At 38.6% G+C, this 27,514-nt stretch overlaps 1 protein-coding gene across 5 annotated transcripts in view; it reads left to right on the forward strand.

The window, feature by feature from the left end:
• METTL4 (methyltransferase 4, N6-adenosine) overlaps nt 1-27,514 on the forward strand; it is a 94,549-nt gene that overhangs the window by 13,291 nt on the left and 53,744 nt on the right. For 4 of the 5 annotated variants that reach the window (XM_070452711.1, XM_070452710.1, XM_070452715.1 and 1 more), the window contains exons 8-10: nt 4,163-4,337; nt 6,855-6,961; nt 7,345-7,436. In XM_070452711.1, coding sequence (XP_070308812.1) covers nt 4,163-4,337; nt 6,855-6,961; nt 7,345-7,436 — 374 coding nt within the window. Of the gene's footprint in view, nt 1-4,162; nt 4,338-6,854; nt 6,962-7,344; nt 7,437-13,193; nt 16,719-27,514 lie in introns of those variants that run through there. The other variant, XM_070452714.1, reaches the window with a different exon arrangement.

A 27,514-nucleotide genomic window follows, 5' to 3' on the forward strand; every position in this document is an offset into this window, starting at 1 on the left:
GGAGGGCACAAACAGAACCTTGTGTACCAGGACCCGGGAGAAAGGAGTAATGATCCCACAGGAGACTGACCCAGACTTGCTTGTGAGTGTCCAGGAGTCTCCAGTGGAGGCGTGGGTCGGCGGTGGCCTGCTGCAGGGTTGGGGGCACTGAGCGTAGCAGTGCATGCGTGGGATCTTGTTGAAGGAGGTGGCCATTCTCTTCATTACCTCCACCATAGTTTGGCCCCAGGTAAATAGCAGGGGTGTCTCCTTTCAGCTGCTCGCTGCTCCAGCGCCATGCATTCAGGTATGACCTAAATCAAATCCCTTATGATTATATAGTGGAAGTGAGAAATAGATTTAAGGGACTAGATCTGCTACACAGAGTGCCTGATGAACTATGGATGGAGGTTCGTGACATTGTACAGGAGAAAGGGATCAAAACCATTCCAAAGAAAAAGAAATGCAACAAAGCAAAATGGCTCTCTGAGGAGGCCTTACAAGTAGCTGTGAAAAGAAGAGAAGCGAAAAGCAAAGGAGAAAAGGAAAGATACACCCATTTAAATGCAGAGTTCCAAAGAATAGCAAGGAGAGATAAGAAAGCCCTCTCAGTGATCAGTGCAAAGAAATAGAGGAAAATAATAGAATGGGAAAGACTAGAGATCTTGTCAAGAAAATTAGAGATACCAAGAGAACACTTCATACAAAGATGGGCTCAATAAAGTACAGAAATGGTTTGGACCTAACAGAAGCAGAAGATATTAAGAAGAGTTGGCAAGAATACACAGAAGAACTGTACAAAAAAGATCTTCATGATGCAGATAATCATGATGGTGTGATCACTCACCTAGAGCCAGACATCCTGGAATGTGAAGTCAAGTGGGCCTTAGGAAGCATCACTACGAACAAAGCTAGTGGAGGTGATGGAATTCCAGTTGAGCTATTTCAAATCCTAAGAGATGATGCTATGAAAGTGCTATACTCAATATTCCAGCACATTTGGAAAACTCAGCAGTGGCCACGGGACTGGAAAAGGTCAGTTTTCATTCCATTCCCCAAGAAAGGCAATGCCAAAGAATGTTCAAACTACTGCACAATTGCACTCATCTCACATGCTAGCAAAGTAATCCTCAAAATTCTCCAAGCCATACTTCAGCAATACGTGAACTGTGAACTTCCAGATGTTCAAGCTGGTTTTAGAAAAGGCAGAGGAACCAGAGATCAAATTGGCAACATTTGCTGGATCATCGAAAAAGCAAGAGAGTTCCAGAAAAACATCTGTTTCTGCTTTATTGACTATGCCGAAGCCTTTGTGTGGACCACAGTAAAGTGTGGAAAATTCTTAAAGAGAAGGGAATAACAGACCACCTGAATTGCCTCTTGAGAATCCTGTATTCAGGTCAGGAAGCAACGGTTAGAACTGGACATGGAACAACAGAATGGTTCCAAATAGGAAAAGGAGTACGTCAAGGCCGTATATTGTCACCCGGCTTATTTAACTTATATGCAGACTATATTAATGAGAAACCCTGGGCTGAATGAAGCACAAGCTGGAATCAAGATTGCTGGGAGAAATATCAATAACCTCAGATATGCAGATGTCACCACTCTTATGGCAGAAAGTGAAGAAGAACTAAAGAGCCTCTTGATGAAAGTGAAAGAAGAAAGTGAAAAAGTTGGCTTAAAGCTCAACATTCAGAAAATTAAGATCATGGCATCTGATCCCATCACTTCATGGGAAATAGATGGGGAAACAGTGGAAACGGGCTGACTTTATTTTTCTGGGTTCCAAAATCACTGCAGATGGTGATTGCAGCCATGAAATTAAAAGATTCTCACTCCTTGGATGAAAAGTTATGACCAACCTAGATAGCATATTAAAAAGCAGAGACATTACTTTGCCAACAAAAGTCCGTCTGGTCAAGGCTATGATTTTTCCAGCAGTCATGTATGGATGTGAGAGTTGGACTGTGAAGAAACCTGAGCACTGAAGAATTGGTGCTTTCGAACTGTGGTGTTGGAGGAGACTCTTGAGAGTCCCTTGGACTGCACGGAGATCCAACCAGTCCATCCTAAAGGAAATGAGTCCTGAATATTCATTGGAAGGACGGATGCTGAAGCTGAAACTCCAATACTTTGGCCACCTGATGCGAAGAGCTGACTCATTTGAAAAGACCCTGATGCTGGGAAAGATTGAAGGCAGGGAGGAGAAGGGGACAACAGAGGATGAGATGGTGGGATGTCATCACTGACTCAATGGACATGACATTCAGTAAACTCCGGGAGTTGGGGATGGACAGGGAGGCCTGGCATGCTGCGATTCTCGGGGTCACAAAGAGTCGGACACGACTGAGCGACTGGACTGAACTAGCTTATCTGTAGATAGGAGACCTAACTGAGGGCATTTCTTTTTTCTTTTCTGTTATTTTTCTCTTCTCCTCTTTTCTTTTTCCCTCTTCTCCACCCATCCTCCCCCCAGTCTTTTCTCCTCTTTCTTCCTTTAAAAGTGTATAGTATGTAGAAAAACAATAATGAAAAAGAAAATAAAAAGTAAAACTGTATAGTATAAGCATATTTATAGGCTGATGGTAAGAAACTACTAGACAGGTTGAAAATACAGAAGGAGGAGAGTACTTAGCATTACTGATAGACTAGAAGATGGGAGTAAAAGAACACAGCTCTAGGGATAAGCTTTAAACACATGAAACCATGCTGTTGAAGGTTATTATACACTCTCATCATACACCTGGCAGAGGGTTAGGTGGTTGAAGGAGTCTGAAGACCTTTATTTTGACTGATATTTGGCATATTTAATCTGCCAAGGGTGTGTTTGGGCAAAGGACTTAAGAAGAGATGCGAGTTTGTAGTAGTTGACCAAGGGTAAGTAAAATAATTGATGAGTAGTTTTGAGAGCCTGAGAATGGATTGCCAATTTTCAGTTTAGCATTTTTCTCCATCTGATTTTTTTCTATATGAAGTTGAATAGAATTGTGTTGAAGTTGAATTGAATTTAAGATTGGAGGTTTGCAGGAGCTGTAGAGTAAAGGAGTGAGGCGGTGGTGATCATATGCATACAATTGTATTTATCTAGGGGAAGAATAGTTGAGCGTGCCCATTATTTAGATTGTCCTTTGACATCACCCAGGATACTGGCAAGATTTACATTGGCTAGGCATAAAGATCTTAGAACTTAAGTCTTCATTGAGTATGGAGAGTGAGGATGTAATGGGTTCCATAGAAGGCTGGAGGCTAGATAGCATAATTCTCAAAGAGAAGGGGGTTTCACACAAAGGTAGATGACTGACAGCCTGGAACTGGAGGGGATCCAGGAGAATACCGACCTCTCCTCTCATGGCTGTGTATGTTGGGATTGGAAAAATGACCACATTGGTTTGATGGGGTGTTATGGAACAAGTAGAGTTCTAACAAGAGAAACTAGGCTTTGTACTACTGATGGCCAGGAGGTTCAGGGCTATAGAATTTTTTTGTAATGAAAGCATGAGTGTTTCAGAGAGCCCAGTAGAATTGACTGAAGGATGAAAGAAGTAGGATGATAGATTGAGTGTTGGAAATATGATGGGATATTGAGACAGTTTCCAGACTGTTAACGGGGTCTCTGGGCTTCCCAGGTTGTGCTAGTGGTAAAGAACCTGCCTGCCAATGCAGGAGATGTAAGAGACACGGGTTCAATCCCTGGGTTGTGTTGGGAAGATCCCCTGGAGGAGGGCATGGCAACCCACTCCAGTATTCTTGCCTGGAGAATCCCATGGACAGGGGAGCCTGGTGGGCTACAGTCCGTCGGGTCCCAAAAGATTTGGACACGACTTAGCGAATTCACAAGCACATGTGTAGTGTACAGGTCATCACAAGATTATATTTGCTTAATTTTAAATGGCATAAAAGCATATAGAAAATATTAGTAAAATTACTGGAATGTAATACATTCAGAAGTGATAAAGAAATTTGGCCTGGTCATTTTGAGTTAGTATAAATGAAAAGTAGTATTTCCAACTTGCCTGTAACAATGTGTCCACTGGGTGTCACTGTGGCTTTGTATTTAGTTACACAAATAAATAATTGTAGCTTTGTGTTTGTGGAATCAGTGTTATACAGGTCTTCTCCCTGCTTATTTTTCTCTTTTGCAGTGAATTTTGCTAATATTTTTTTTTCTGTTTATTTTTAGATATAGTTATTTATCACCACTGCAGATAAAGCAGATACCTGTCCCTAAGCTGGCTGCTCCAAGCTGTCTCATTGTTACATGGGTAACAAATAGACAGAAGCACCTGCGTTTTGTCAAGGAAGAGCTTTACCCATCTTGGTCTGTGGAGGTAGTTGCTGAATGGCACTGGGTAAAAGTAAGTCCCCAAGTTAACGTATTTGTTAACTTTATTTATTCATAAGGTGTAATGCACAAGTCACATAAAGGTAGCGCCTACTTTTTAATGTTTACCATGGCATCACTCTACTTCTTCAACATGCTCTAATTAAAACATTTGCTTTGCTGCTAAATACCTTTGTCTTCTTATTCTCAAGGCTTTTTGCCCATTCTGTATCTTTTTGGAGTAGAACCCCAAACTCCTAGTCGTAGGAAATCACTCAGATGGATATCAGGATGACACTTTTTTTTTTTTCCCATTTATTTTTATTAGTTGGAGGCTAATTACTTTACAGCATTGCAGTGGTTTTTGTCGTACATTGAAATGAATTAGCCATGGGTTTACATGTATTCCCCATCCCGGTCCCCCCTCCCACCTCCCTCTCCACCCCATCCCTCTGGGTCTTCCCAGTGCACCAGGCCCGAGCAATTGTCTCATGCATAGGATGACACTTTAAAAAGCTCTGATGGTCTGTAGTTTAAGAGACAGTAAGCAAAAACCTTGGGGGATTTGTCCACCACTAAACATAGAAATTGTCTTACTGTTTATCTTCTTCCTCTTTACTCATTCAAAACTTCAGCTGCCCTTTGACTTCTTTTTCTTTTTTCTCGCAAGGCCTTTTATACTGTGAATCTTAACTGTGTTCCTCAGTGCTTGTTTTTGAAAGAAATGATTCCAACTCCTTGATGAGTTGAAAGGTCTTTAATATTAATCTTTGCTTGGTTTCAAGAATACCAAAAAATATAGAAAAGTCACATGTCATTCAAAGTTCATTGGCTATCCTTTTAAAGGTACACTGTCTACTTAAATGAATTCCACAAAAGCCATCCTAAATTTTAAAAAGACAAACCAGGTTTTATGGACTGAATGTTTAACATTTATGTTACTGGTCTGTTCATTTTAGACACAGGAGAGGGCTGTTTTTAATGTGCTTTGTAGTGTACTGGAGCATCTTCTGAAAGCTGTGTGCATTGTTTATTTGTACCTATTTTATGACACTTGGCAAACAAGTGCTTATAATTGTTTGTTTGCTTTTACAGTTGTACTTTGGGCTTAGCTCTGGTTGATTTGCTATAGGATTGTTACGGGCATGTAAAACTCCATTCTACTCTCTCTGTTACGACAGTCCTTTCATAGTCAGAAACTGGGACCAAAGTCAGGAAAAGGTTACCTTCTGAAATTAAAACCAGTAAAATGTTTTTTTTTTTTTTTTTCAGTAAAATGTTAATACATGAAAACTAAGACTGTTCATTTCTAGTAGTAATCAGTTCTAAGAGGTGGTATGATAGTTTAAAACAAAAATATGTTTTACTTACTTATGAAATATGTAAAATATGTAAACATATGAAATACTTACTAGGTGTTTGCATATATTGTTACATCAATGGAGTAATCTGCCTTGAGTATGAAGGAATCCAAAGCGTCAGAATTTGCCAGTGTTTATACAGCACTGTGTGGAATAGCTGCTGCTATTTGCAGGCCCTAGAGGTGATAAAAGGACTTTACTGGCTTGGTTTTTAGGTACCTTGATATAGGCTAAAGGATTCCATAGAGGATATATATGAATATTATGATAGTGCAAATATCTGCCTCCATGCTTAATTAACGAATTGAATATTGTTTTAAATTGTGTTATGAGTTTGATTAGTTAGAGTGAGTCTCTGGGAGTCTGATCAATCACTCCAGGATGAAATGATGAGATTGAATTTCAGATTTATAATGCCAAGAGGTTAGAACTTTCATTGTCTGTCTCATCAGTTCCCAAGCTACTTTGATTATTAATTTTAACTCTTGACAGTATTTAATGACACTGTTTTCTATAAATAAAGGAAAATACTTTATTGTAATATACTTAGTCACATTGCCAGTAATCTAGGTAAATGTTATTTGAATGAACAAATGAATAAATGATGGCATGGTTTCTAGTAACATATTTTAATGAGAAACCAAGAGTTTTATGTGCAAGATGACAGAAATTTAAAATAATGCTTTAGTCATGTAATGCTGCCCTGCCCGCCGTGGTGTGGTGTGGTGTGGTGTGTCACCAGCTACATGCAGCTCTTCAGCACTTGAAAGGTGACTGGTCCACAATGAGATGAGGTGATAAATGTCACATCTAAGTCTTTTGAATTTAAAATACTTAATATGAAAGACTGTAACATACCTCAGTAATTTTTTGAATTGGCTACATACTAAAATAATATTTTAGATATGTTAGATTAAATTAAAAATAATTTAAAATTAAAGTATAGTTAAGATGAATTTTGTCTCATTCTTCTTGCTTTTTTTAAATGTTGATACTAGAAATTTTAAATTACATGGGTGACTTCCAACTGTGGCCCACATTATATTTTTATTGGATAGCAGTAGCCTTGAGGTTTAATAATTCTTTTTCTTTGGTAGAAACTGTATACTGGAAGAAAAAAAAAAAACAATCCTTTTCCTGGATATTTATGTTTGTATGGGTTGTTTTTGTTTCTGTCTCCTTTTTGTCAGATCACCAGTTCAGGAGAGTTTGTGTTCCCATTAGATTCTCCACACAAAAAGCCTTATGAAGGTCTTATACTGGGAAGAGTTCGAGAAAAAGCTGCTTCACTGTTAAGGTAGGAAGGATGATTTTTCAAAGTTGTATAAATGTATTAATTTTCAGACTTTCAAAAATTAACACAGTAATCATTGGTTTTCCTGAATTTTTACATTTTTGAAAATCTGGAAATGGCCCCGACAAGAAAACTGTGAATGCTAATGGCACATGAAATTGTATATTGTCATTTGCTTTATCTAATGTGTAATAGTCATGATTGTAGAAGAGGAAACTATCTGAAATTTCTTAATACTTAAATTGTTGATTTCCATGATTATTTCTCTTCTTAAATTTATTATAAAGGAAGATGCTGTTTGAAAGGTGAAAAGAAATCAAGATAACTGTGGCTTAAATGTAATAAGTTGTCCTTTAAGATACAGTTACGTTGTTCTGCTTCTGCAGGAATGCCGATGAGGAAGAGCTGCCCATTCCAGACCACAAGTTAATTGTCAGTGTGCCCTGCGCGCTGCATTCACATAAGCCACCTCTCGCTGGTATGTTTCTGTAAAGTAGAATTGTTCTGACTTCTGTGAAATTGACAAAAGGATTGATTACTGCATTTGAATGGTCTAGAGATTTGGAAATTCAATCAGATATGTGTTATTTTAATTAATATTCTAAAATCATATAGCAGAATTTGTGCAATAGAGAATAGATTATTTTTGTGTTTTTTTTTTCTTTTTTTGCTCCAGAAACCTTTTATTGTTTGCGTTTGGTCCCTGGCTTTGGGGAAAGGGCTCCAGATGGTTAACCAGGGAGGGGCTTGGCCAGAGGCCCTGACATCAGGTGGGGGAGCCTGGCCTCCGAGGGGGAGCTGGGCTCGCTGGCCTCTTGTGCTCTGGGAGTGTCAGCCTTCCCAGGAGGTACCAACCTGGCTGGCCTGCAGAGGTTGGTCAGGTGGCCACCACATCCAGGAGGTGGCGCTTCAGGAAGGCACAGAGATGGGGGACCTATGTGGGCAGAACCCAGGGCGTGCAGATCCAGAGCGGTCTGGTTCAGGGCCTTCTCCAGGCCCGTGGTGGCATCCAGTGCTTGTCCCACTTGTCTGGGGGCGGCTCGGGCCTCGGGGAAGCGGGGGATGCTGCCGCTGCCGCTGTGCTGGCCCTGCATCCTCAGAGGCTGCCAGGCCAGCGCATGGGAGGAGCGGGGTCGGGAGCCCTCCAGGGGCGCATCGTGGCCTCGAATCAAAGCCCACAGAGAGGTGGGTGTCGGAGACCCGCCCACCAGTGGCCGACCACTTCTTCCGCTGGGTGGAATAATTCTCATGGGTCTGGGAGCGCATCATCGTGGTTGGCAGTAAGGAGCTCACCGCAAAAATGGTGCTGAATGGTCTTGGGGAGGTTGTGATCTGAAAGAAGTCTGGAGGGTGGCTGGAAAAAGGGTCTGTTAGGTCCAAACTGTTGAAGCGGAGATGGAGCTGTGGGAACACCCAGGGGACAGTATAGAGTCATCTTACCTTACCGCAGTCTTTCCTCTCCCACTGTGTTTTAGGGTCCCCTGACTAATGGGGCTCATTGGCGCAACCCAGTGAAGACTGGTGGTACTTCTGAGGACTGTAGTTCCGGGGGCTTTATTGTACTGTCAGGGCTCCACCCCTTGCTTGTTCTAAAGCCCAGAGCTTAGAAAGCAGTCAGAGAGATGCTTTGGAGAAGGCAGTGGCAACTCACTCCAGTGCTCTTGCCTGGAAAATTCCATGGATGGAGGAGCCTGTTGGGCTGCAGTCCATGGGGACGCTAAGAGTCAGACACACTGACTGGCTTCACTTTCCCTTTTCACTTTCATGCATTGGAGAAGGAAATGGCAACCCATTCCAGTGTTCTTGCCTGGAGAATCCCAGGGACGGGGGAGCCTGGTGGGCTGCCGTCTCTGGGGTCGCACAGAGTCAGACACGACTGAAGGGACTTAGCAGCAGCCGCAGCAGCAGCAGAGAGATGCTTACAATTCCCTTGATATGGTAGACAGTCTCAGTTTTATGTTGAGTAGTGTTGCTCTTCTGAGCCGTTGGAAAGGTAGTTGCTGTATCCTGCAGTTCTTACTAGTCTTAATGTTTTAGTGTGATGTTCATCATTTAATGAAACTAAACAGCAAGGAATAGTGGAGAGTTTTGGCTTTTCAGATTCAAGGACCTTGAATCCTGGCTTTGCTACTTGAGCGAGTTACTGATAATTTTCCACCTCAGAGTTGTCGTTTGAAGAGTGGATAATGATATTTAGTCTTTCAGAGTTGTGAGGATTGGTTGCATTTGAAAGTCTGTCACATATAGTAGGAGATCAGTAAATGCTAAGTTTTTCAACTGAAAGAATAAAAAAATAGGAAGGAATATAAGTCCTTGAGAAATACTGAATTTGTCATTCAAAGTTCATGAGCTAGGATACATAGGAAGGTGAATTCACATTCCCAAAAGGATGTTTACTTACCGGTAGCACTCCAGATTTCTCGTATCTTAGATTGCTTATGCAGATGAGTCTTTAGTGTTAATTCATTTGAGAAATATTCAGATGTCTACCTGTTGATCCATTTTTTGACCTAGAGGGATTCTCAGTGAGTAATTGCCTTTAAACTTTGGACTGTGATAGATTCTTTAATGCAAGTAAACATTTGACTTAAATGGAAAGTCTGTACTGTTCTTTGAGAAAAAAATTATGTTTGCTACCAGTTATACTCAGTGGAGGAAATCTAAGTTGTATTCTTCTCATTTGAATTTTCTTTATCATTTGGTGAGTATCAAAGTTTAATAAAAGGTTTGTCTTTAGGACTTATTCTTTTTACTTTGAAAAATCCAAATGTCAGACCCAAAAAACCTTTCATTCCCAAATGATAAACTATTTCTCAATTCATTTTATATAGATTATGTTTAAAGATGAGTCTTAAGATACAAGGTTTTATAAAATAGTGATTAAAATTAGTGTTTTATTACTATTAATGAAAATTAACACTACATTTTATAGCTTGTATTTATGAAGTGCAGTTCTTCTGTGTTCCCAATAGAGAGCAACACAAACACATTTTTAGGATTGAGAAGATTTAAAAAGAAAAGTTAGATTTTGAGGGGAAAATTTTGCATGATTCAATATATGTAATCCTTATGTTTTGGTTAAGTACTGGTAGGTAAGAAGTATTTATAATCCTTTATTTTTGAGTTCATGTTTCTGTATAGTAAGTGTCTGTGTTTTGGATGTAGAGCTACATAAGGCCATCAGAAAGCAACTTTCAGATTTCTGCAATATATTTTATTCTGAAATTATAACTGTAGGATTTGGTATAATACATGCTTTCTATGTAATGCTTAAAACTTTTACATGTAAATGTTCTTAAAGTGCTTTTTGCAAATTTACAGAATGAAATGTTTTCTCCTTAACTTCTAAAAACACCAAGGTGTTTTTTTTTTAAACAAGTTTTAGTTTGTTATTTGTACTGCAAAATTTAAAAAACACCAAATTGGCAGCATATTCCATTTCAAAATGATACATTTACTCTTTTTAAGTTTTGAAATTTCTTCCTGTGGATTGAAACATAAGCCAACAATAGCTATGGCTTTTCAGCCTAATGTAAATTTATAATCTTTTAAGTTTAAAGATTTAAGGTATGAATATAATGAAATAAAAGTATTTGAATCAAAATTTTGTTTTTCATATTGCTCCTTAGAGGAGTTTCTGCTTCTTTTCACTGGTTTACTCACTAACAGTCTGTATCTGGAGAGTTAAATACAATTTGATGAGATTCTATGCACTGACATCTGAGTACTTTTCCCCCAGCCGCCTCTTGCTCCCAAGCAGAAGGGGAATGAACTAGCTATATATGAACTATTTCCTCTCCATTGGTTAGAAGAATGTTTTACTAATGCCAGATGTTATGTAATTATTTATACATATGTCATATTTAAATTTATACATGTGAATTTACTTTTAAAAATTGGGATATAAATGCCATATAACATCGTATTAGTTTCAGGTGTGTAACATATGATTCAAGGTATATATACATTTTCACTGATCACAATAAGTCTACACATAATTATAATATTTTTTCCTGTGATGAGAACTTTTAAGATCTTACATTTTCATTTAAATTGATATTTAAAATTAGTAAGAATAAAACATTTCCATTAATTTGCCTTGTTTCTTTTGCTTTGTTTTGAAATTAAACATATGTAGTTAACATTGTAAAAACTTTACTCCTTGATTTTCTGTGTTTTGCAACTAAAAAGGAAAAATGTGATGCCAAAATGTGTTCCATTGATAAAGTGGGAGAGGATAAATGGGTTTAGGTTTTATGTATTTTTTTCACTTCAAATACCTGGCCATCTTTTTCTGTTAGTTTGTGAAGTCTTAGAAAACATGGATATCTGTTTCTTTTGTTAAGTTCCATAGTGCTTATAATGGGTGCTCAGAAATAGTAAACAGTTTTGATTGGCTGATTCCAGTTTGGATTCTAGTTTAATATGCCAAAGTAGAGTCATTAACATCTTTGTACTGAAGAACTGAACAAACAAGCAGAAACAAGAAAACAAAACCTTACTTCAGTATAATGTTGCTGCTGCTGCTGCTGCTAAGTCGCTTCAGTTGTGTCCGACTCTGTGCGACCCCATAGACGGCAGCCCACCAGGCTCCTCTGTCCCTGGGATTCTCCAGGCAAGAATACTGGAGTGGGTCAGTATAATGTTAGACCACTTTAAAAGTGAGTTGAGGCTGGTGAGGCATTGAATTCATGGGGCAAAACATGGAAAAGTGATATAAAAGTTTATTGTCCTTTAAGACTCTGGGGAAATGTTTCTAACTCAAGGTTAATAGCATTTAGTTATATACTTATGAAAGGACTAGAAGTCTCATGTCAGCATCTCCTGCTGCTACTGGTGCTAAGGCACTTCAGTCATGTCCAATTCTGTGCGACCCCATAGACGGCAGCCCACCAGGTTCCCCCGTCCCTGGGACTCTCCAGGCAAGAACACTGGAGTGGGTTGCCATTTCCTTCTCCAATGCGTGAAAGTGAAAAGTGAAAGTGAAGTCACTCAGTTGTGTCTGACTCTTAGCGTCCCCATGGACTGCAGCCCACCAGGCTCCTCTGTCCATGGGATTTTCCAGGCAAGATTACTGGAGTGGGTTGCCATTGCCTTCTCTGTCAGCATCTCCTAGAAGCTATCAAAGCCTAGATTTGAGTTTGTTTGAGTTGTAGGCAATGAATACTTTTGATTCTTTGATAGATAGGATCAGTGTTTTTAGACAAACAATTATTTTGCTGTGGAAGCAACTAAAGAACTTTATGAAATATAAAATTTTTCATATATTACCTTTTAAATCTAACCTCTATGAAGTATTTCTAAGGAACCCTTATCATTCCTAAAGAGAATTTGATGGATTTCTTTGAAGCTCAATCCTATAAAGCCATTAGGAACTATATTTTGCCTGTTCTAATGACTTTTCATACTTAAATTGTTATTTTCATACTAAGTTCCTGTTCCAAAAAATATATAGCTAACCAGCAACGTGATCAAGGTTAAACCGATTTAAATATTTGTCATTCACATGAGCATGTGCTTAAAAAAAAGCTTGTTAGTGTAGATTACAGCTATGAGATGCCATTTTCCCAACAAAATACAGTGCTCAGTAGTTATGAATATATTGAACAAGGAATGTTTAACTGTGGAAATAATATAGTGAAATTTTAGGTAAAGAAGTATCTGTAATTTGGAAGTGAAGAAATGTTCTCAGTACTGCCAAATTATAGCTGAGGAGGTAAGAGTTATTTGTTAGGTATATGTTCTGAATATTTATCTGTGTGTCCAACTCTTAACACTAAAGTATGTTTTTGTGGAGACTTACCCTGATATTTATCTTAGTTTGTAAAGTGGATTGTCTTTGTATTATTCCTATATACTTTTGTCCATGCATGGATTACATTTATTAAAAAATAAATTAAGCTAGTACTCGGGAGCTATGTCAGCATTATTGGAAAACTGAAAAGTCACTGGTGTGGGTGTTAAAATCCTCATTTCTCCTCTACAAATGAAAACTGATAAATCAGGACTATTGAAAGTTCTGATGGTATTCTCAATCTCAAGGGTGCTTATTTCAAATGACTTTCTAATTATAAATAGTGAAGTCTATGATGAAATCCTTGAAATTAACTTGCTGTTTTTCTTTTTTAAGGAAACATCTCTGCTTTTCTCCTCTTAACTACTAAAGGAGGTTGATTCCTTCCTTAATAATAATTTTTGTGGTTTTTTTTTTTTTTTCTTTTCTCTTTTTGGACAGAGGTTCTAAAAGACTATATCAAGCCAGAGGGAGAATGTTTGGAATTGTTTGCTCGAAATTTACAGCCAGGTTGGACTAGTTGGGGCAATGAAGTTCTCAAATTTCAACACATGGATTATTTTGTTGCTCTGAAGTCTAAAAGCTGACTAGGCTCTTAAAATTGTGTTTTTCTTTGGTTTTTCCTTACTCCTCCTTTCATTCGGATTGGTGTTTCCCTTTTTTTTTTTTACCAACCAATATGCTTAGAGATGTAAACAGAACTTCGCTTTTCAGCAAAGTGACTAGAAGTGACTGACCGTCATATAATTTCAAGATGAATTTTACTTCAGGTGCACTAGTATTCCACATTATTCTGGACTCTACAAATAAAAGAGGTAAGCAGTTTGAAAGAAGGCAAGACTTTGTTATTGAAAAAGTTCAGAAAGCATGCATTATGGACCTGAAGTCATAATTCTGCATATGGTTGTGTTTTGTTTAGCCCACATGGTGTTGTAAAAAAATTTTTGAACCATAAGAGAATTTCAGGAAATCAGGAAATTTCACATACTAAGTCTTTAATCATCAGAAGCTCTGGCTAGACAGTCTGGCTGTGCAGTCTGTACTTTTTGCTGACATCAGTCTGTGGGACCCAGTGATGCCAACATTTGGGAAGGGCCACGTACTGTCCAGGTTACTTCAGTAACCTTGCCCCATGCCAATCAGTTATATGTTTTACTTGACCCCTGTACAACCTGAATTTAGAACTTCTTGTTTAGTGTTACATTCTGGAAAACATTCAAAGGCCTGTCAAGTAGCACATCATTGTACTGAGTTCATGAGACTTTTTTTTGGAGGGTTTTAAATTGCATTCATGGTCATTTTTCAAGTACTTTTTAGTTTTGCTTGTTCCTCTAAAAGGAAAAAAAAATTCTTACAATGTTAGAGAGTAAACATTGCTTGGACTTAATTGATATTTATAGACTATTCCATCTGAAAGCAGCAGAATACGCATTCTTCTTTAGTGCACTTGGAGCATTCTGTAGGGTGGATCACATGCTGGGTCTCAAAACAAACCTCAGTAAATTTTAAAAAGTTGAAATCACATCAAACATATTTTCCAACCACAATACTATGAGATTAGAAATCAGCTACAGGAAAAAGCTAGTAAAAACTCTAAAAACTGTGACATGCTGATGAAAGAAATGGAATATGACACAAACAGATGGAAAGACACACTGTTCTTGGATTGGAAGAATCAATATTGCCAAAATTACTATGCTACCCAAGGCAATGTACAGATCCAGTGCAATCCCTAACAGATTACCAATAGAATTTTTCACAGAGCTGGAACAAAAATTTTAAAATTTGTATGGAAACATGAAAAACTCAGGATATCCAAAGCAATTCTGGCAAGGAAAAATGGAGTTGGAGAAACTGGACTCCCTGACTTTAAGCTATATTACAAAGCTACAGTAATCAAAGCAGTATTGTACTGGAACAGAAACAGAAATATAGATCAATGGAACAAGATAGAATGCCTAGATAGAAACCCACACACCTATGGTTAGCTAATCTACAATAAAGGAGGCAAGAATATACAATCGAGAAAAGACAGTCTCTTCAGTAAGTGACACTGGGAACACAGCTGTATATTAAAGAATGAGCTTAGAATATTCTCTAACACTGTACACAAAAGTAAACTCAAAATGGATTAAAGGCCTAAACGTAAGACCAGATACTATAAAACTCTTATAGGAAAACATAGGCAGAACAGTCTTTGACATAAATTGCAGCAATATCTTTTTGGATCTACCTCATAGACCAATGAAAATAAAACCAAAAATACAGAAATGGGACCCAGTTAAGCTTAAAAGCTTTTGCACAGTAAAGGCAACCATAAGCAAAGTGAAAAAACAACTCACAGAATGGAAGAATATATTAATATTTGCAAATGAGGTGACCAACAAAGATTAATCTCCAAAATAATACAAATAGCTCTTGCAGCTCAATATTAAAAAAAAAAACAAAAATAACCCAGTTTAAAAAAAAAAGGGGCAGATCTAAATAGGCATTTCTCCAAAAAAATACATACAGATGGCCAAAAAACACACGTGAAGATGCTCAGCATTGCTGATTTTTAGAGAAATGAGGTATCATCCCACACTGGTCAGAATGACCATCATCAAAAATCTACAAACAATAGAAGAGGGTGTGGAGAAAAGGGAACCCTCCTGCAGTGTTGGGAATGTAAATTGGTACAACCACTATGGAGAGTAGTATGGACATTCCTTAAAAAACCAAAATCTGCCACATGATCCAGCAGTCCCACTCCTGGGCTCATATCCAGAGAAAACTATAGTTTGAAAAGATATGTGCACCCCTGTGTTCATTGCAGCACTAGTCACAGCAGACAAAATATGAAGCAGCTGAAATGTCCATTGAGAGAGGAATGAATAAAGAAGATGTGATATGTACAGTGGACTGTTAGCCATAAAAAAAGAAATAATACCATTTGCAGCAATGTGGATGGACCTAGAGATTATCATACTAAATGAAATAAGTCAGAGAAAGACAAATAGCTTATGATACCACTTATATGAAAAACTAAAAAGTTGATACAAATGAATTTATTTACAAAACAGAAACAGACTTATAGTCTTTGAAAACAAATATATGGTTAGCAAAGGAGAAAGGCTGAGAGGGGGGAGGAATAAATTAGGAGTTTGGGATTAACAGATACACAAATAGATCATCAGAAAAGACCTACTGCATAGTACAGGGAACTATACTCAGTGTTCTATAATAACCTATATGGGAGAAGAACCTGAAAAAGTGGATGTATATTTGTGTATAATTGACTCACTTTGCTGTACACCTGAGACTAACAACATTGTAAATCCACTATACCCCAATATAAAATTTAAATTAGAAAATAAAAGTAAAAAAAAAGTTCCCTCCCCAAAAAAAGTAAAAAAAAAAAGTAACCACTGCTTATGATTGTGAAAAAATTTTTATATATTATTTCCGGATTTTCTACAAATAAGTGTTTACTAAATAAAATATTTTACTGAAATTATTCTTTGAAAAGCATGCTGACTTATGTGTAACCTGTAAAAATTTTTTTGAGGTATATTTTTTCACAGAGTAACGTTCTCCAGTTTTCGGTGTAGAATTCAGTGAGTTTTGAAGATGTATATACAGGTGTCTGTCTACAGCCATAAACATTATATAGAACATTTCCTTCATCCCCTGAAATTCATGTGTCCATTTGCGTCAGCGGTATCCTCCCACCTTTGCCATTGGCAAATAATGATTTGTTTTGTATCATTAGTTTTGCATTTTTTAGAATTTCATATAAATGAAAACATAGACTATGTAATCTATTGTGTTTGGCCTTTTAGCATTTTGAGAAAAGTGTTTATACTATTTACAGATTTTCTACAAATGTTTATCTACTAAGTAAAATGTTAGATTGAAATGACTGACTGACTGTCAGGATTGCCAGTTTATTTGCTGATTTTGCCAAATAAAAATTCTGTTTTTGAAGTTTGTTAATTCTTTGAGTATGTGAGTTTCAGAGGCTTAACTCTGAGCCTTACTTTAGTTGCTGCCTTTGTTCTGACCTTGTAGACTCTATCTGCCTTGTCCTGTTCTAGTCATCAAGATTCTGGACTCAAACTCGCTCTCACCAGAAAACCCGTCTCCCAAATCTTACCTTTTCAGTCTTGGAACTCTAGAGACCTATCTTCAGCGATTTTTATGTATTCGGCTTCAGAGAGACATTGGATTTTTTACTGACTGTGATTCAGAGGAAGATTATAATCACCTTAAAGGGCTTTCCCTTCCTTAAAGATGCTGCTTAATTCACTTCATTTGACTCACATCATGTCCTGTTGGGTTGCCACATGCTGGGAAGCACCACAGCACTTTTGGCCTAGTTTTTGGGTTATCAGAGTTCTTTTACTTCAGTTATGTCACTTTATCCTCCAAGCAGTCTTATGAAGTTGAAGTTATAATGAGGGAACAGGTTCATAGAGGTGAGCTGACATGGTTAATAAATGATAACCAAGATGTGAATTCTATTCTGTTTGCTCAGTTAGGACACTTCATGTTGTACCATGTTTCCTAATGAACTTTCGGTCTTAATAGTAAGCATATCAGCTACTAATCAGAGGATCCACCATGTGGCCTGAAGCAAATTTAGAATGGTTTATAGGTAGTCATCCAAGATAACTTTCTCAATGTATGATGCCATCCATCTTGGATTATGAGCACAATATTTTTTTGTTAGGGATTTTAGTGACATTAGTTGGAGTGACAGTCTGTGTGTGACTCAAGAGTCAGACGGGCTGCTAAACCCTTTGACATAGGCTGTTAGCACATTTACCATGCAATTGTATTTCCTCAATCAGAATAGCCATTTTTTAATTCACATTTTTAAGGAAGCCCTTCTGCAAGAGGTAGACTTGGACTGGAAGGTGGCAGTTCTGCTTGTTAGATTAAGTGACAGAAGTACAGGTGCAGATAATTTGATGCACCATGGTTATCTGCCATCAGTGTTCGGTTGTGTAGACCAACCCCAAACTCCATAGAGAATCTTAATCAAATTCATGAATCTGTTGATCAATCTGATCCAGCTTGAAAGCAAGTCAGAATACCAGAATACCATGATAATTTCATGGAATATTTTCTTCTAAATATTCCTAGGAGTTGACATAGATTTTCTACGGCTTCTGTGAACATGAGTGAAAACTACTGGACTTCTTCAGTATCGGTGCAAGTACTTGGGGCTATATAAAAATGAATTGATCTCTAGGAGTGGAGAGCATGAGGAAAACTTTTTTCCAACCACTTTTGCTGATTAAATTTTGGCCTGGTCATCAGATAACTGTGACACAGCAGTGGGGTAGCCTTGGATGACAGCTAGGTGAATGAATGGTCATTTGTAGCATTGAGGCCAGGCCACAGCTGTGAAAGCGAGTCCTAACTACTAGACCACCAGGGAAGTCCCTGGAAGAATCCATTTTCAAGTTCATTCAGATTGATAGCAGAATTCAGTTGTTTCCTTGCGGGCCATTGGCTAGGAGTCAACTCAGCTTCTAGAGGCTGTTCTCTGGTCTTTGCACATGACTCCTTCCATCTTCAAGGTCAAAGAAGTGCATTGAGTGCTTCTTACCCTTTGATTCTCTGACTTTGCCTTGTGTTGTCATCTAGAGAAAATTCTGTTTTTAAAGTGCTTTTCCGATTAGATTGGACCCACCTGGTTAATCTCCCTTTTTTCATACAATGAAATAGTCATGGGCGTGATAATTCATCATGTCACAGGTCCCCACCAAACTCAAAGGGGAGAGGGTTATACAAGCAAGAAGGTCACTGGGAGTCATTCTTAAGATTTCGCCTAACACAACCCAACCCCTGATCCTCAACAATCCATGTCTGTCCCACAAGTGAAATACATTTACCCTATCCTCAGGTTCGAAATGGAATCATTCTATTACAGCATCAAGTCCAGAGTCTCTTAGAAATTCTACCACCTTAAAAGTCCCATAGCTCATCATCTAAATCAGATTAGAACAGGCTCCGGTGTAATCCATTAAGTACGGGTCCTGGGCAAAGTTCTACATCTGTGGACCTGTGAAACTAAAGAAAATGTGACCTGCCTCCAACACTTCCACAGTAGTTGAATGGGCTTGGCATAAGCGTTACAGCTTTTCCAGTTAAAAAATAGGAGAGAATGGGGAACAAATAGCATTTTTACTTGTCTGCTTGTCCAAAGCAGTTTAAAAATCCAGCCAGGTAAACTCCAGGCAGAGTTCCTTGATTAGAGCTTCAAGGCCAGGCAGTAATGGGTGGTTTTCAGCTCTGCATTTTGGGTTCTTGGCTCCATCCTCTGAGCTCTGTTTCTGCCCTCTGCTTTTGTTTCCATCTTTTGAATCATTCTTTTTATGAAACATTGAAGTATAGTTGATGTACAGTAATTTACTGGTGTACAACATGGTGATTCACAGTTTATAAAATGCTATACCACATTTACGGGCTGCCCAGGTAGCACTAATAAAAGAACCAACCCTCATGCCAATGCAGGAGATGTAAGAGAGATGTAAGAGACGTAGGTTCAATCCCTGGGTAGGGAAGATCCCCTGGAGGAGGGCATGGCAACCCACTCCAATATTATTATTTTTTTAAATTAATTTAATTGGAGGCTAATTACAATATTGTAGTGGTTTTTGCCATACATTTTGACATGAATCAGCCATGGATTTACATGTGTTCCCCATCCTGAACCCTCCTCCCAGCTCCCTCCCCATCCCATCCCTCTGGGTCATCCCAGTGCACCAGCCCTGAGCACTTGTCTCATGCATTGAACCTGGACTGGCAATCTGTTTCACATATGATAATATACATATTTCAATGCTATTCTCTCAAATCATCCCACCCTTGCCTTCTCCTACAGAGTCCAAAAGTCTGTTCTTTACATCTGTGTCTCTTTTGCTGTCTCGCATATAGGGTCTTCGTTAACCATCTTTCTAAATTCCATTTATATGCATTAATATACTGTATTGGTGTTTTTCTTTCTGACTTACTTCACTGTGTATAATAGGTTCCAGTTTCATCCACCTCATAAGAACTGATTCAAATGCATTCTTTTTAATAGCTGAGTTATTCCATTGTGTATATGTACCACAGCTTTCTTATCCATTCATCTGCCAATGCACATCTAGGTTGCTTCCATGTCCTGGCTATTGTAAACAGTGCTGCATTGAACATTGGGGTACACGTGTCTCTTTAAATTCTGGTTTCCTCAGTGTGTATGCTCAGCAGTGGGATTGCTAGGTTGTATGCAGTTCTCTTTACAGTTTTTTAAGGAATCTTCACACTGTTCTTCATAGTGGCTATACTAGTTCGCATTCCCACCAACAGTATAAGAGGGTTCCTTTTTCTCCACATCCTCTCCAGCATTGTTTGTAGACTTTTTGATAGCAGCCATTCTGACCAGCGTGAGATGGTACCTCATGGTGGTTTTGATTTGCATTTCTCTGATAATGCCACTCCAATATTCTTGCCTGGAGAATCCCTAACCCTAACAGAGGAGCCTGGTGGGCTACGGTCCATAGTGTCGCAAAGAGTTGGACATGACCAAAGCAACTTTGCATGCACATGTCATGTTTACAGTTATTACAAAATATTGGCTATATCCCCCATATTGTATAATAGATCCTTGTAGTTTATTTTATACCTAATAGTTTGAGTTCTCCTTTTCTATGGAAGGTATTTACAGTTGAATTTACAGTTATATTTACAGTTGAATTATTTTATTAGCCTGCTTCCTGTCTGTAGAATTTGGGAGATTTGACAGCCTTTTCTTTTTTCATTTTATACTCTCTCCTGTTCAGTCCACCTTAGTATTTTGTCTGCTGATATAAGATTCTGAAGAACCAATGGATCTTGTTTGAAATTCCCATTCACTCCCATCAGACAAGACCCAAATCCAGAAATCTTTTTTTTAACAATAGAAAAATGAACATATATATATATGTCTCATTTACACATGAGATGCCCAGAGGAAAAAGAGTAACTCCTCTAGGTGGTTTAGAATTCCAGCTTATATAGCATCTTCAACAAACAATAATAAATTTGTGGAGAAATAGCAGGACAAAGAAAAGCAGTTTCAGGCTTCCAGGGGTGGAGATAAAAGGCTAGTTAGTAAAGTTTGTTATGTGGATTCCTCTGGTGCCTTCTCCAGGCTGATAGGGTCTAAAATTGTCTCTGAGGACTAACCTTTGTCCTTCCAGATAAAGAGAAGGGACCTTGTATTTAGGCAGACTGAGAGAGGTCACAGAGATTTTCTTGTATCTACTTCTTTTCAGTTGTGAAGTTTTCTTCCTATTGATTTCATCTTGGTAGCAGTTATTCTCCAAATACTAATCTTTACATGTATTTTGACCTAATTCAACTAATTAAAGTGGAGTTTCAGAGGTACTCAGGCCATTTGACAGGGAGAGATTTGTGTTCACTTAGCTCGCCAAAAATGAAACTAAAACCAAAAGCTTAATAGACATAGCAGATATGGGCAGATCCAAATAAATATTGTATTCCCAGGAGGTGCAGTGGTAAAGAATCTGCCAGTCCATGCAGGAGACACTAGAGAAGTGGGTTTAATCCCTGGATCAGGAAGATCCCCTGGAGTAGGAAATGGCAACCTGTGCCAGTATTCTCGCCTGGGAAATCCCATGGACAGAGGAGCCAGACCAGTTACAGTCCATGGGGTGGAAAAAGAGTCAGACAGGACTGAGCGACTGACCACACACACATACACACCCACAGATAAAGCCTGCATACAAATAAAAAAAAATAGCCACTTACGTTTCCTCCTTTGTGAATGTTTTTTTTTTTTTTTTTTTTTTTTTACCATTTTGACAAATTCAGTACTGAGCTTCATAAAAGAAAACATGATCGAACTGGTTAAATTGATAATGTAGAGGCTTACTCTTTACTCTGTGTGGGCTCTGGAACCATGCTTGTCCCTCCTTTTTAGGGAAAAGTAATTTAGATGTTTAAAGAAGTCCTCAGGTGCATACAACTAGACTGTGGCATAGAACTTGACATAAAGAGGGAAGTTTCAGAGAGAAGTATAGGGAGGTTAAAAGTGCTTTGTCTGCATGATTTGTTGGGGAGCAAGCATTTATTTTGGATCTCCTCCTCTCCCTTTTCCTTCCCTTTCACTGCCCTTCTCTCTAGTGTGGCCTAGGGCTACCTCCCCTTTCACTTTCGCCCTTGGAAAGCCTAGAAGGACTAGGGTGGAGTACAGAGGATGAGTGGAGGGTATGATTCTAGCCTTGGAAGGGGCTTTGCCTCACACATGGTCTGTCCAAGCTCACCTGGGTAGGAGAGGTCTCTGGCTTAGGACCAGGAATATGCTCTTGTGGATCTCTGCTGAGGTTAGGCAGTCAACGGAGGAATCAAGGACTCGAGAGCTTCTGTCAACCTTTCCATTAGTGAAGGCTAAGAAATATTATATTTTTGTTATTACATCACATTTTAATTTTAAATGTAATGATGGAAAAGATGGTTCATTGTCTCCAAGGGCACATTGTTCTATAGCATGTTCAGCTCTGAAAATTTTTAATGAGATAAAATGTATGTTTCCTTTCTTGACATTTTTAAAAGTTAGCAAGCGAAAGAGCAGAAAGAAAGGAAAATGAGAAAAAAAGCTTTGGTTAAAAAAAATGTCAAGCTTTTTGATTATTCTGTACATGATATGTCTCAAGGTTGTTCTATTCTTTCAAATACAATGGGACAGCTGAGCCCATATGATTTTCTCCTTCCTCTTGACTATTCCTTCTTTTGATCTTTAGCTCTTAGCATAGTGCTTTATTGCACAGTGGGAACTCAATAAATGTATGTTGAATGTTGGATTGGAAATACTTGTGTTAAAGTTGAAGGTGAATGGAGTGGGGAGAGAGCTTGGACAGGGTGAGCTGAAATTTTACATGCCAAACACAATACTGTGTCTCTAAAACTTTCCAGTTTACAAAGGGCTGCTACATACAGGGTCTTAGTTTTCTTCACAACAACCCTGTAGTATATTCCTGTATTCCTCTTTTATTTATGCATCCCAGAGAGGTTAAGTGTCTTGTCTTACCTATAGGCAGAGTTAGGTCTCATACCCAGTTCTTCTTTCTCCCCAAATGGAAGAGAGAAAGTTTTCTAGAAGCAGGGGATTAGCAGAGGATTCAGAGATGCAGAAATTTTAAAGAAGACTATCATGCCATAGTCTTCATGGTTTTGCTGAGAAAAATCCATTTCGGAAGAGTTAAGGATGGGAAGAAGACTATAAGAGTGGACGCCCTTACTTTCTTCAAGGGGAAGATCCTTTCTAAGTAAAATTGTTTTCTCAAATATTTAATAACTGAAAAAATTAATGATTTGAATAACTCCACAAGATGTCCTATAATATTAGCCCAATTGTAAATGTATAGTTTATGAATGATTTCAAGTTGCTAAAGTAAAAAAAAAACTTACAAAGTAAGAGAGTATTAGTCAATTTGTTTTGCACTTAGAAGCAGTTATTTTCTGAAATATTTAAGGGCTACCAATCTGTACCCTGTTTCTTTAAGTATTTATAAATATTTGCTAAAAGACATATATTGGTAAGGATTGTTACTATGCAAAATATACTTTAGGATTTTACTGTATTTCTTATGTCATCATTCAGGTTTTTCATGTCATTTTTTTTCAGCGTTCCACAGTTGATTGCTGAAATATCTGTGGAACTCAATATTTTAGAAAACTCTCTTCTATACATGTCAAGACATTTCTGTGTAAAATTATACAAATGCTGCTGTCTGGTAGTCATGTGCCCACTACCGCCCCCTGTCTAAATAGAGTAGCGCATGCTCTTACCTGTAGGGGTGAAATGTATATATGGAGCTTGTCCCCAAAGCAGTGAAACCTAGAAGGTATCATGTGTTGATATATTTTATTTTTATAATATTCTTAGCATTCTATGTGCAATTTCTTTTGTTTGCTTTAAGTTTGCTTTAAGTCCTTAATCTGCGAACTAATACTTTTGCTCATATCCGAGAAAAAGGGCCTAAAAAATGACACGAGAATATTTTAGACATTTTCTCTTGAGTTTTTTGGTACATCTTGAAAAAGTGGGAGATAGATGATAGAGTGTTTGGCCCTTGGGTCAACAATGTAATTCATTTACTAGCTCAAATATTTATTCTATACCTACCTATCAGGAACTGTGCTGGGGAGATAGTGTGGAAAAAGACAGACAATGTCCTTGGCCTCCTGGGCTTACAGTTTATAACCACCAGATAGCATATAGAATAGAAGCAAAGTGATTGAAAAATTGTGTAAAGATGACAGTAGAACAGGAGTCCTGTGAGTTTGTGGGTGAGGACAGAGCATTGCCTTGATGCCCCTTATTCTGCTTCCTTAAAAGGTCATCAGAATGCTGGTCACTTCTCTTGTGATATGGGCCTCTCTCTCACTTGGCACCTCAGTCCACTTGCAGCTATAATTTGCTAAAGCATAAAAGTTTTTTATTTTTTTTAAACCGATGTTCAATTCAGAGCACAGATCAGATCAGTCCTCTGCACCTTAGAGATTTCTGCCTGCACTGCAGTTAACAAAGGCAACACACAATAATCCATTCTGTCCCAGTGCAGTAACCTGGGATGACTAGTTAATCTCACTCTGCCTCCAAGCCCTGGCATCTTCCATGTCCCTGAAATGTCAACCCCTTTAGCCCTGTGCCCTTTCCAGTGTGGCTATTCCAGCCTGGCTCTGTGCTGCAACCGTTTCCTCTCAAACTTTCCCCTTCATTGCCCTCTTTGCCAGCTTTTCCACCTGCCATTTGGACCTCCTACATGCTGGAATCATCCGGATTAACAGGGCTGCCTATCACAGAAAAGGATTCTGTAGTTTCAAAACTGAGTTCATTGAAGTGTAGCATATCAGTTTTCATTATCAGTCATATATAAGTTTACTGCCATGGAAGTGAAGCTGAATCCAACAGTTAAGAGCCCAAGGAGCAGAGAAAAAGTGATTTTATATGGATTGGAAGAACATCAGGACCTTTATTCCATGAGACCTAATGCCTGTGAAATAGTTTTTCCTTCTCATGGGAAGCAGATAGGAGACTATAGAGTGTGACCATAACCTGCTGTGTGTAAGTGAGATGACCCTCATTTTTGTGCCCTTCCCAGAGGTGGGCTATGTGATCATCACAAGAAAACGCGGAAGGGCTACTCATATGCTAAAAACCTTTTCAGTTAGCAATCATGGTTGTTTGCCTTACAAGTGTTTCTTTCAGTAGCCCATGTAAGGTAAAGGGAAATTATAACTAGATATGCAGTTGAAATTGTAACTTCTAGCCCGAGTGAAACAACTAGTGGGATGGGAACATGATCCTCTTCCTACTTCTCCCTCCATCCTCTGCCCTGCCTTGAAAAGACTGTAGACACATCAATGGAAGCTTCACTGTCAAGGTCAAGGAACATCATCTAAGAAACTCATTGCCAAGGATGTTTCACAATCTCTTAAATCCAGAAATGCCTACCTAGTTGTGGAATCTCACCTCCAGGCAGCGTGTAGGAATTGTGCAAGCAGTACTACAAGGCTCCACATTTGATGAGAAATAGAGACTAAAATCTTTTGACGTTTTGTCTCATATAATTTCTTTCTTATGAGGATCAAAACAACCAGCACATGGTCTTGATGAGAGAAGAGAAATATTCCTAATTTTGGAAAGCCGTAGGACAACTCAACATTTTCTCATGTACTTTTGATTTGCCTTTTGATTTTAGCTATGGTGTATTTGGACATGGAACTGCTTTAATTTTTCCTTTGTCACATCACTTTTCTCCTTTGAACTTGTGCTTTTATGTCTAGCAACTATGTGATGCTTCTAATATTACAGTTTAGAGCTCTTAGGAGAGCCAGGAACTTTAGCATAGTGCATTCTTCATTCTGCCTCTGAAAGTACTTGTCATTTGTATCTGTTAGAGTTGCTTGTTGCAAACAAGAGAAACCAACTTTGGTTAACTTAAGAAGAAAAATAATTCATTGTGAAGATGTCTAATAATGGGAAGGATTGAGAGCCAGGCTCAGAAGAAAAAGGGCATGCATGCTGATAGGGTGGTGAGTCTCTGGGGGAGGAGAACCAGACATAAGTGAAGTAAAACCTTAAAGCAAAGTTAGGACTCTCCTCGAAACAACAACCCCCTCCCAACCTGAACCATGGAGAATTTCTCAGGTTGGCTGCACTCTTCCGTGACTGCCTCTGGGGTGGGAGGGGGTGTCAACCATGGAACTGGCCGAACCTGGACACAAGTTCTCTTTTCATTGGGCAAGGGGAACGGAGACTGCTTCTTTGGCTTCTTTTCTTTTTTCTTCCCGAGGCCAAGGTCTGGTTTGGACACTGGGGAGCCAGAAAAAGAAAGACATCTAAACCTGAGCACTTGTCTTTCCTCCAGAATCCCCACTCCCTTATCATCCTCTTCAGTGCTGCAAACTATAGACCTGGGAAGGGGTGAGGTGGTCAGTATTCATTTGTCCTCGCTAACCCTTCAAAATCTTTGTCTCTCCTCTCTCGTTGGACCTCGCTTGGGGTTTATGCCATCAGCTAGAATACCCTTTACACCATTCTGGTTGGGATTATATGCCACCCCCACCCCCCACTCCTTATTTGTTAAAAATACATGGTACCCCGTTCTGCTAACTGCTCCTGCTTCTGCCTGTGTCCTGAGAAGTGACCATCAGTGGAGTTATGTACAAATCATCTAACACCGTGACTTTACAATTAAGGTTGATCTTTAGGCTGAATGTATGGTACGAATTGATCTCCATTTGGATCCTATAGATAAATCTACTTTAATATGTTAAACAGAATTTATAATCTCCTTCCAAATCTGCCTCTATTCCTGAATTCTCTTAGTGGATAGCATCACTATCTTCCAAGTTTCTCAAGCCAGAAATCACTGAGTCATCCTGTACCCTCTCCCTTTCTGAGTACGCCGTACACCATTTCATTTGATGTAGATCCCACTTCCTTAAACTCTCTTGAGTCCATTTCCTGTTTTGGGTTTGTTTTACTATTGCCTTAGTATGAGTTTAGATGTCCTTTCATGCAGAAAGCTGAAATATCTTTCTAATGGATTTCTATTTTTAAAATGCTTTCTGTTCAGTCTATTCCCACATGCCAAAGTAATCTTCCTAAAACAAATCTGATCATATCATTCTTCCGCTGAAATCCTTTTGTGGCCCTCTCAGCTCTCAGAATAAAAATCAAGTTCATCGCTTTAAGATAAAAGTCTGTTTTTGATATGACCTTTGACTATTTCTGTAAATCAACTATTGTATCTCCTGTAACAAGTTATTTTGTTTCAGACAAACAGAGTTCTCCTGATTGGTCTTTTAATCTCTACTTCTTTCCTATGCCCATTCCTGTTAATGTTTTAAAACTCAGTTTGGCTTTCAAGTGATATATTTTTAGATAGGTAATATGTTGACATTTTTAGCATGGACCTGTGATACAGCTTGTGTTAATCAGAGTCACTGTCTGGGACTTTTCTTCTGGAGGGGCAGGAAAGATCAGATTTTGCCTTTTAGGTAAGGTTGCTGCAAAGATGCGAACTTGGGGCTCCTGTCACTTGCAGGATATTCATTGAGGGAGAGAATGCGGCCAACATTCACAGAGAAGCAGAACTAGGATTGGGAGCACTAGGGGAGTGAGAAAGCAGGTCTTGGTGACATTGGGCCCTGGGTCTACTGTGGGTAATATGGATCCGTGATGATCCTTTGCAGTTTTTAGCTGATTCATCCACTCC

The sequence above is a fragment of the Odocoileus virginianus genome, chromosome 22, assembly GCF_023699985.2.
Source record: "Odocoileus virginianus isolate 20LAN1187 ecotype Illinois chromosome 22, Ovbor_1.2, whole genome shotgun sequence".
NCBI lineage: Eukaryota > Metazoa > Chordata > Mammalia > Artiodactyla > Cervidae > Odocoileus > Odocoileus virginianus.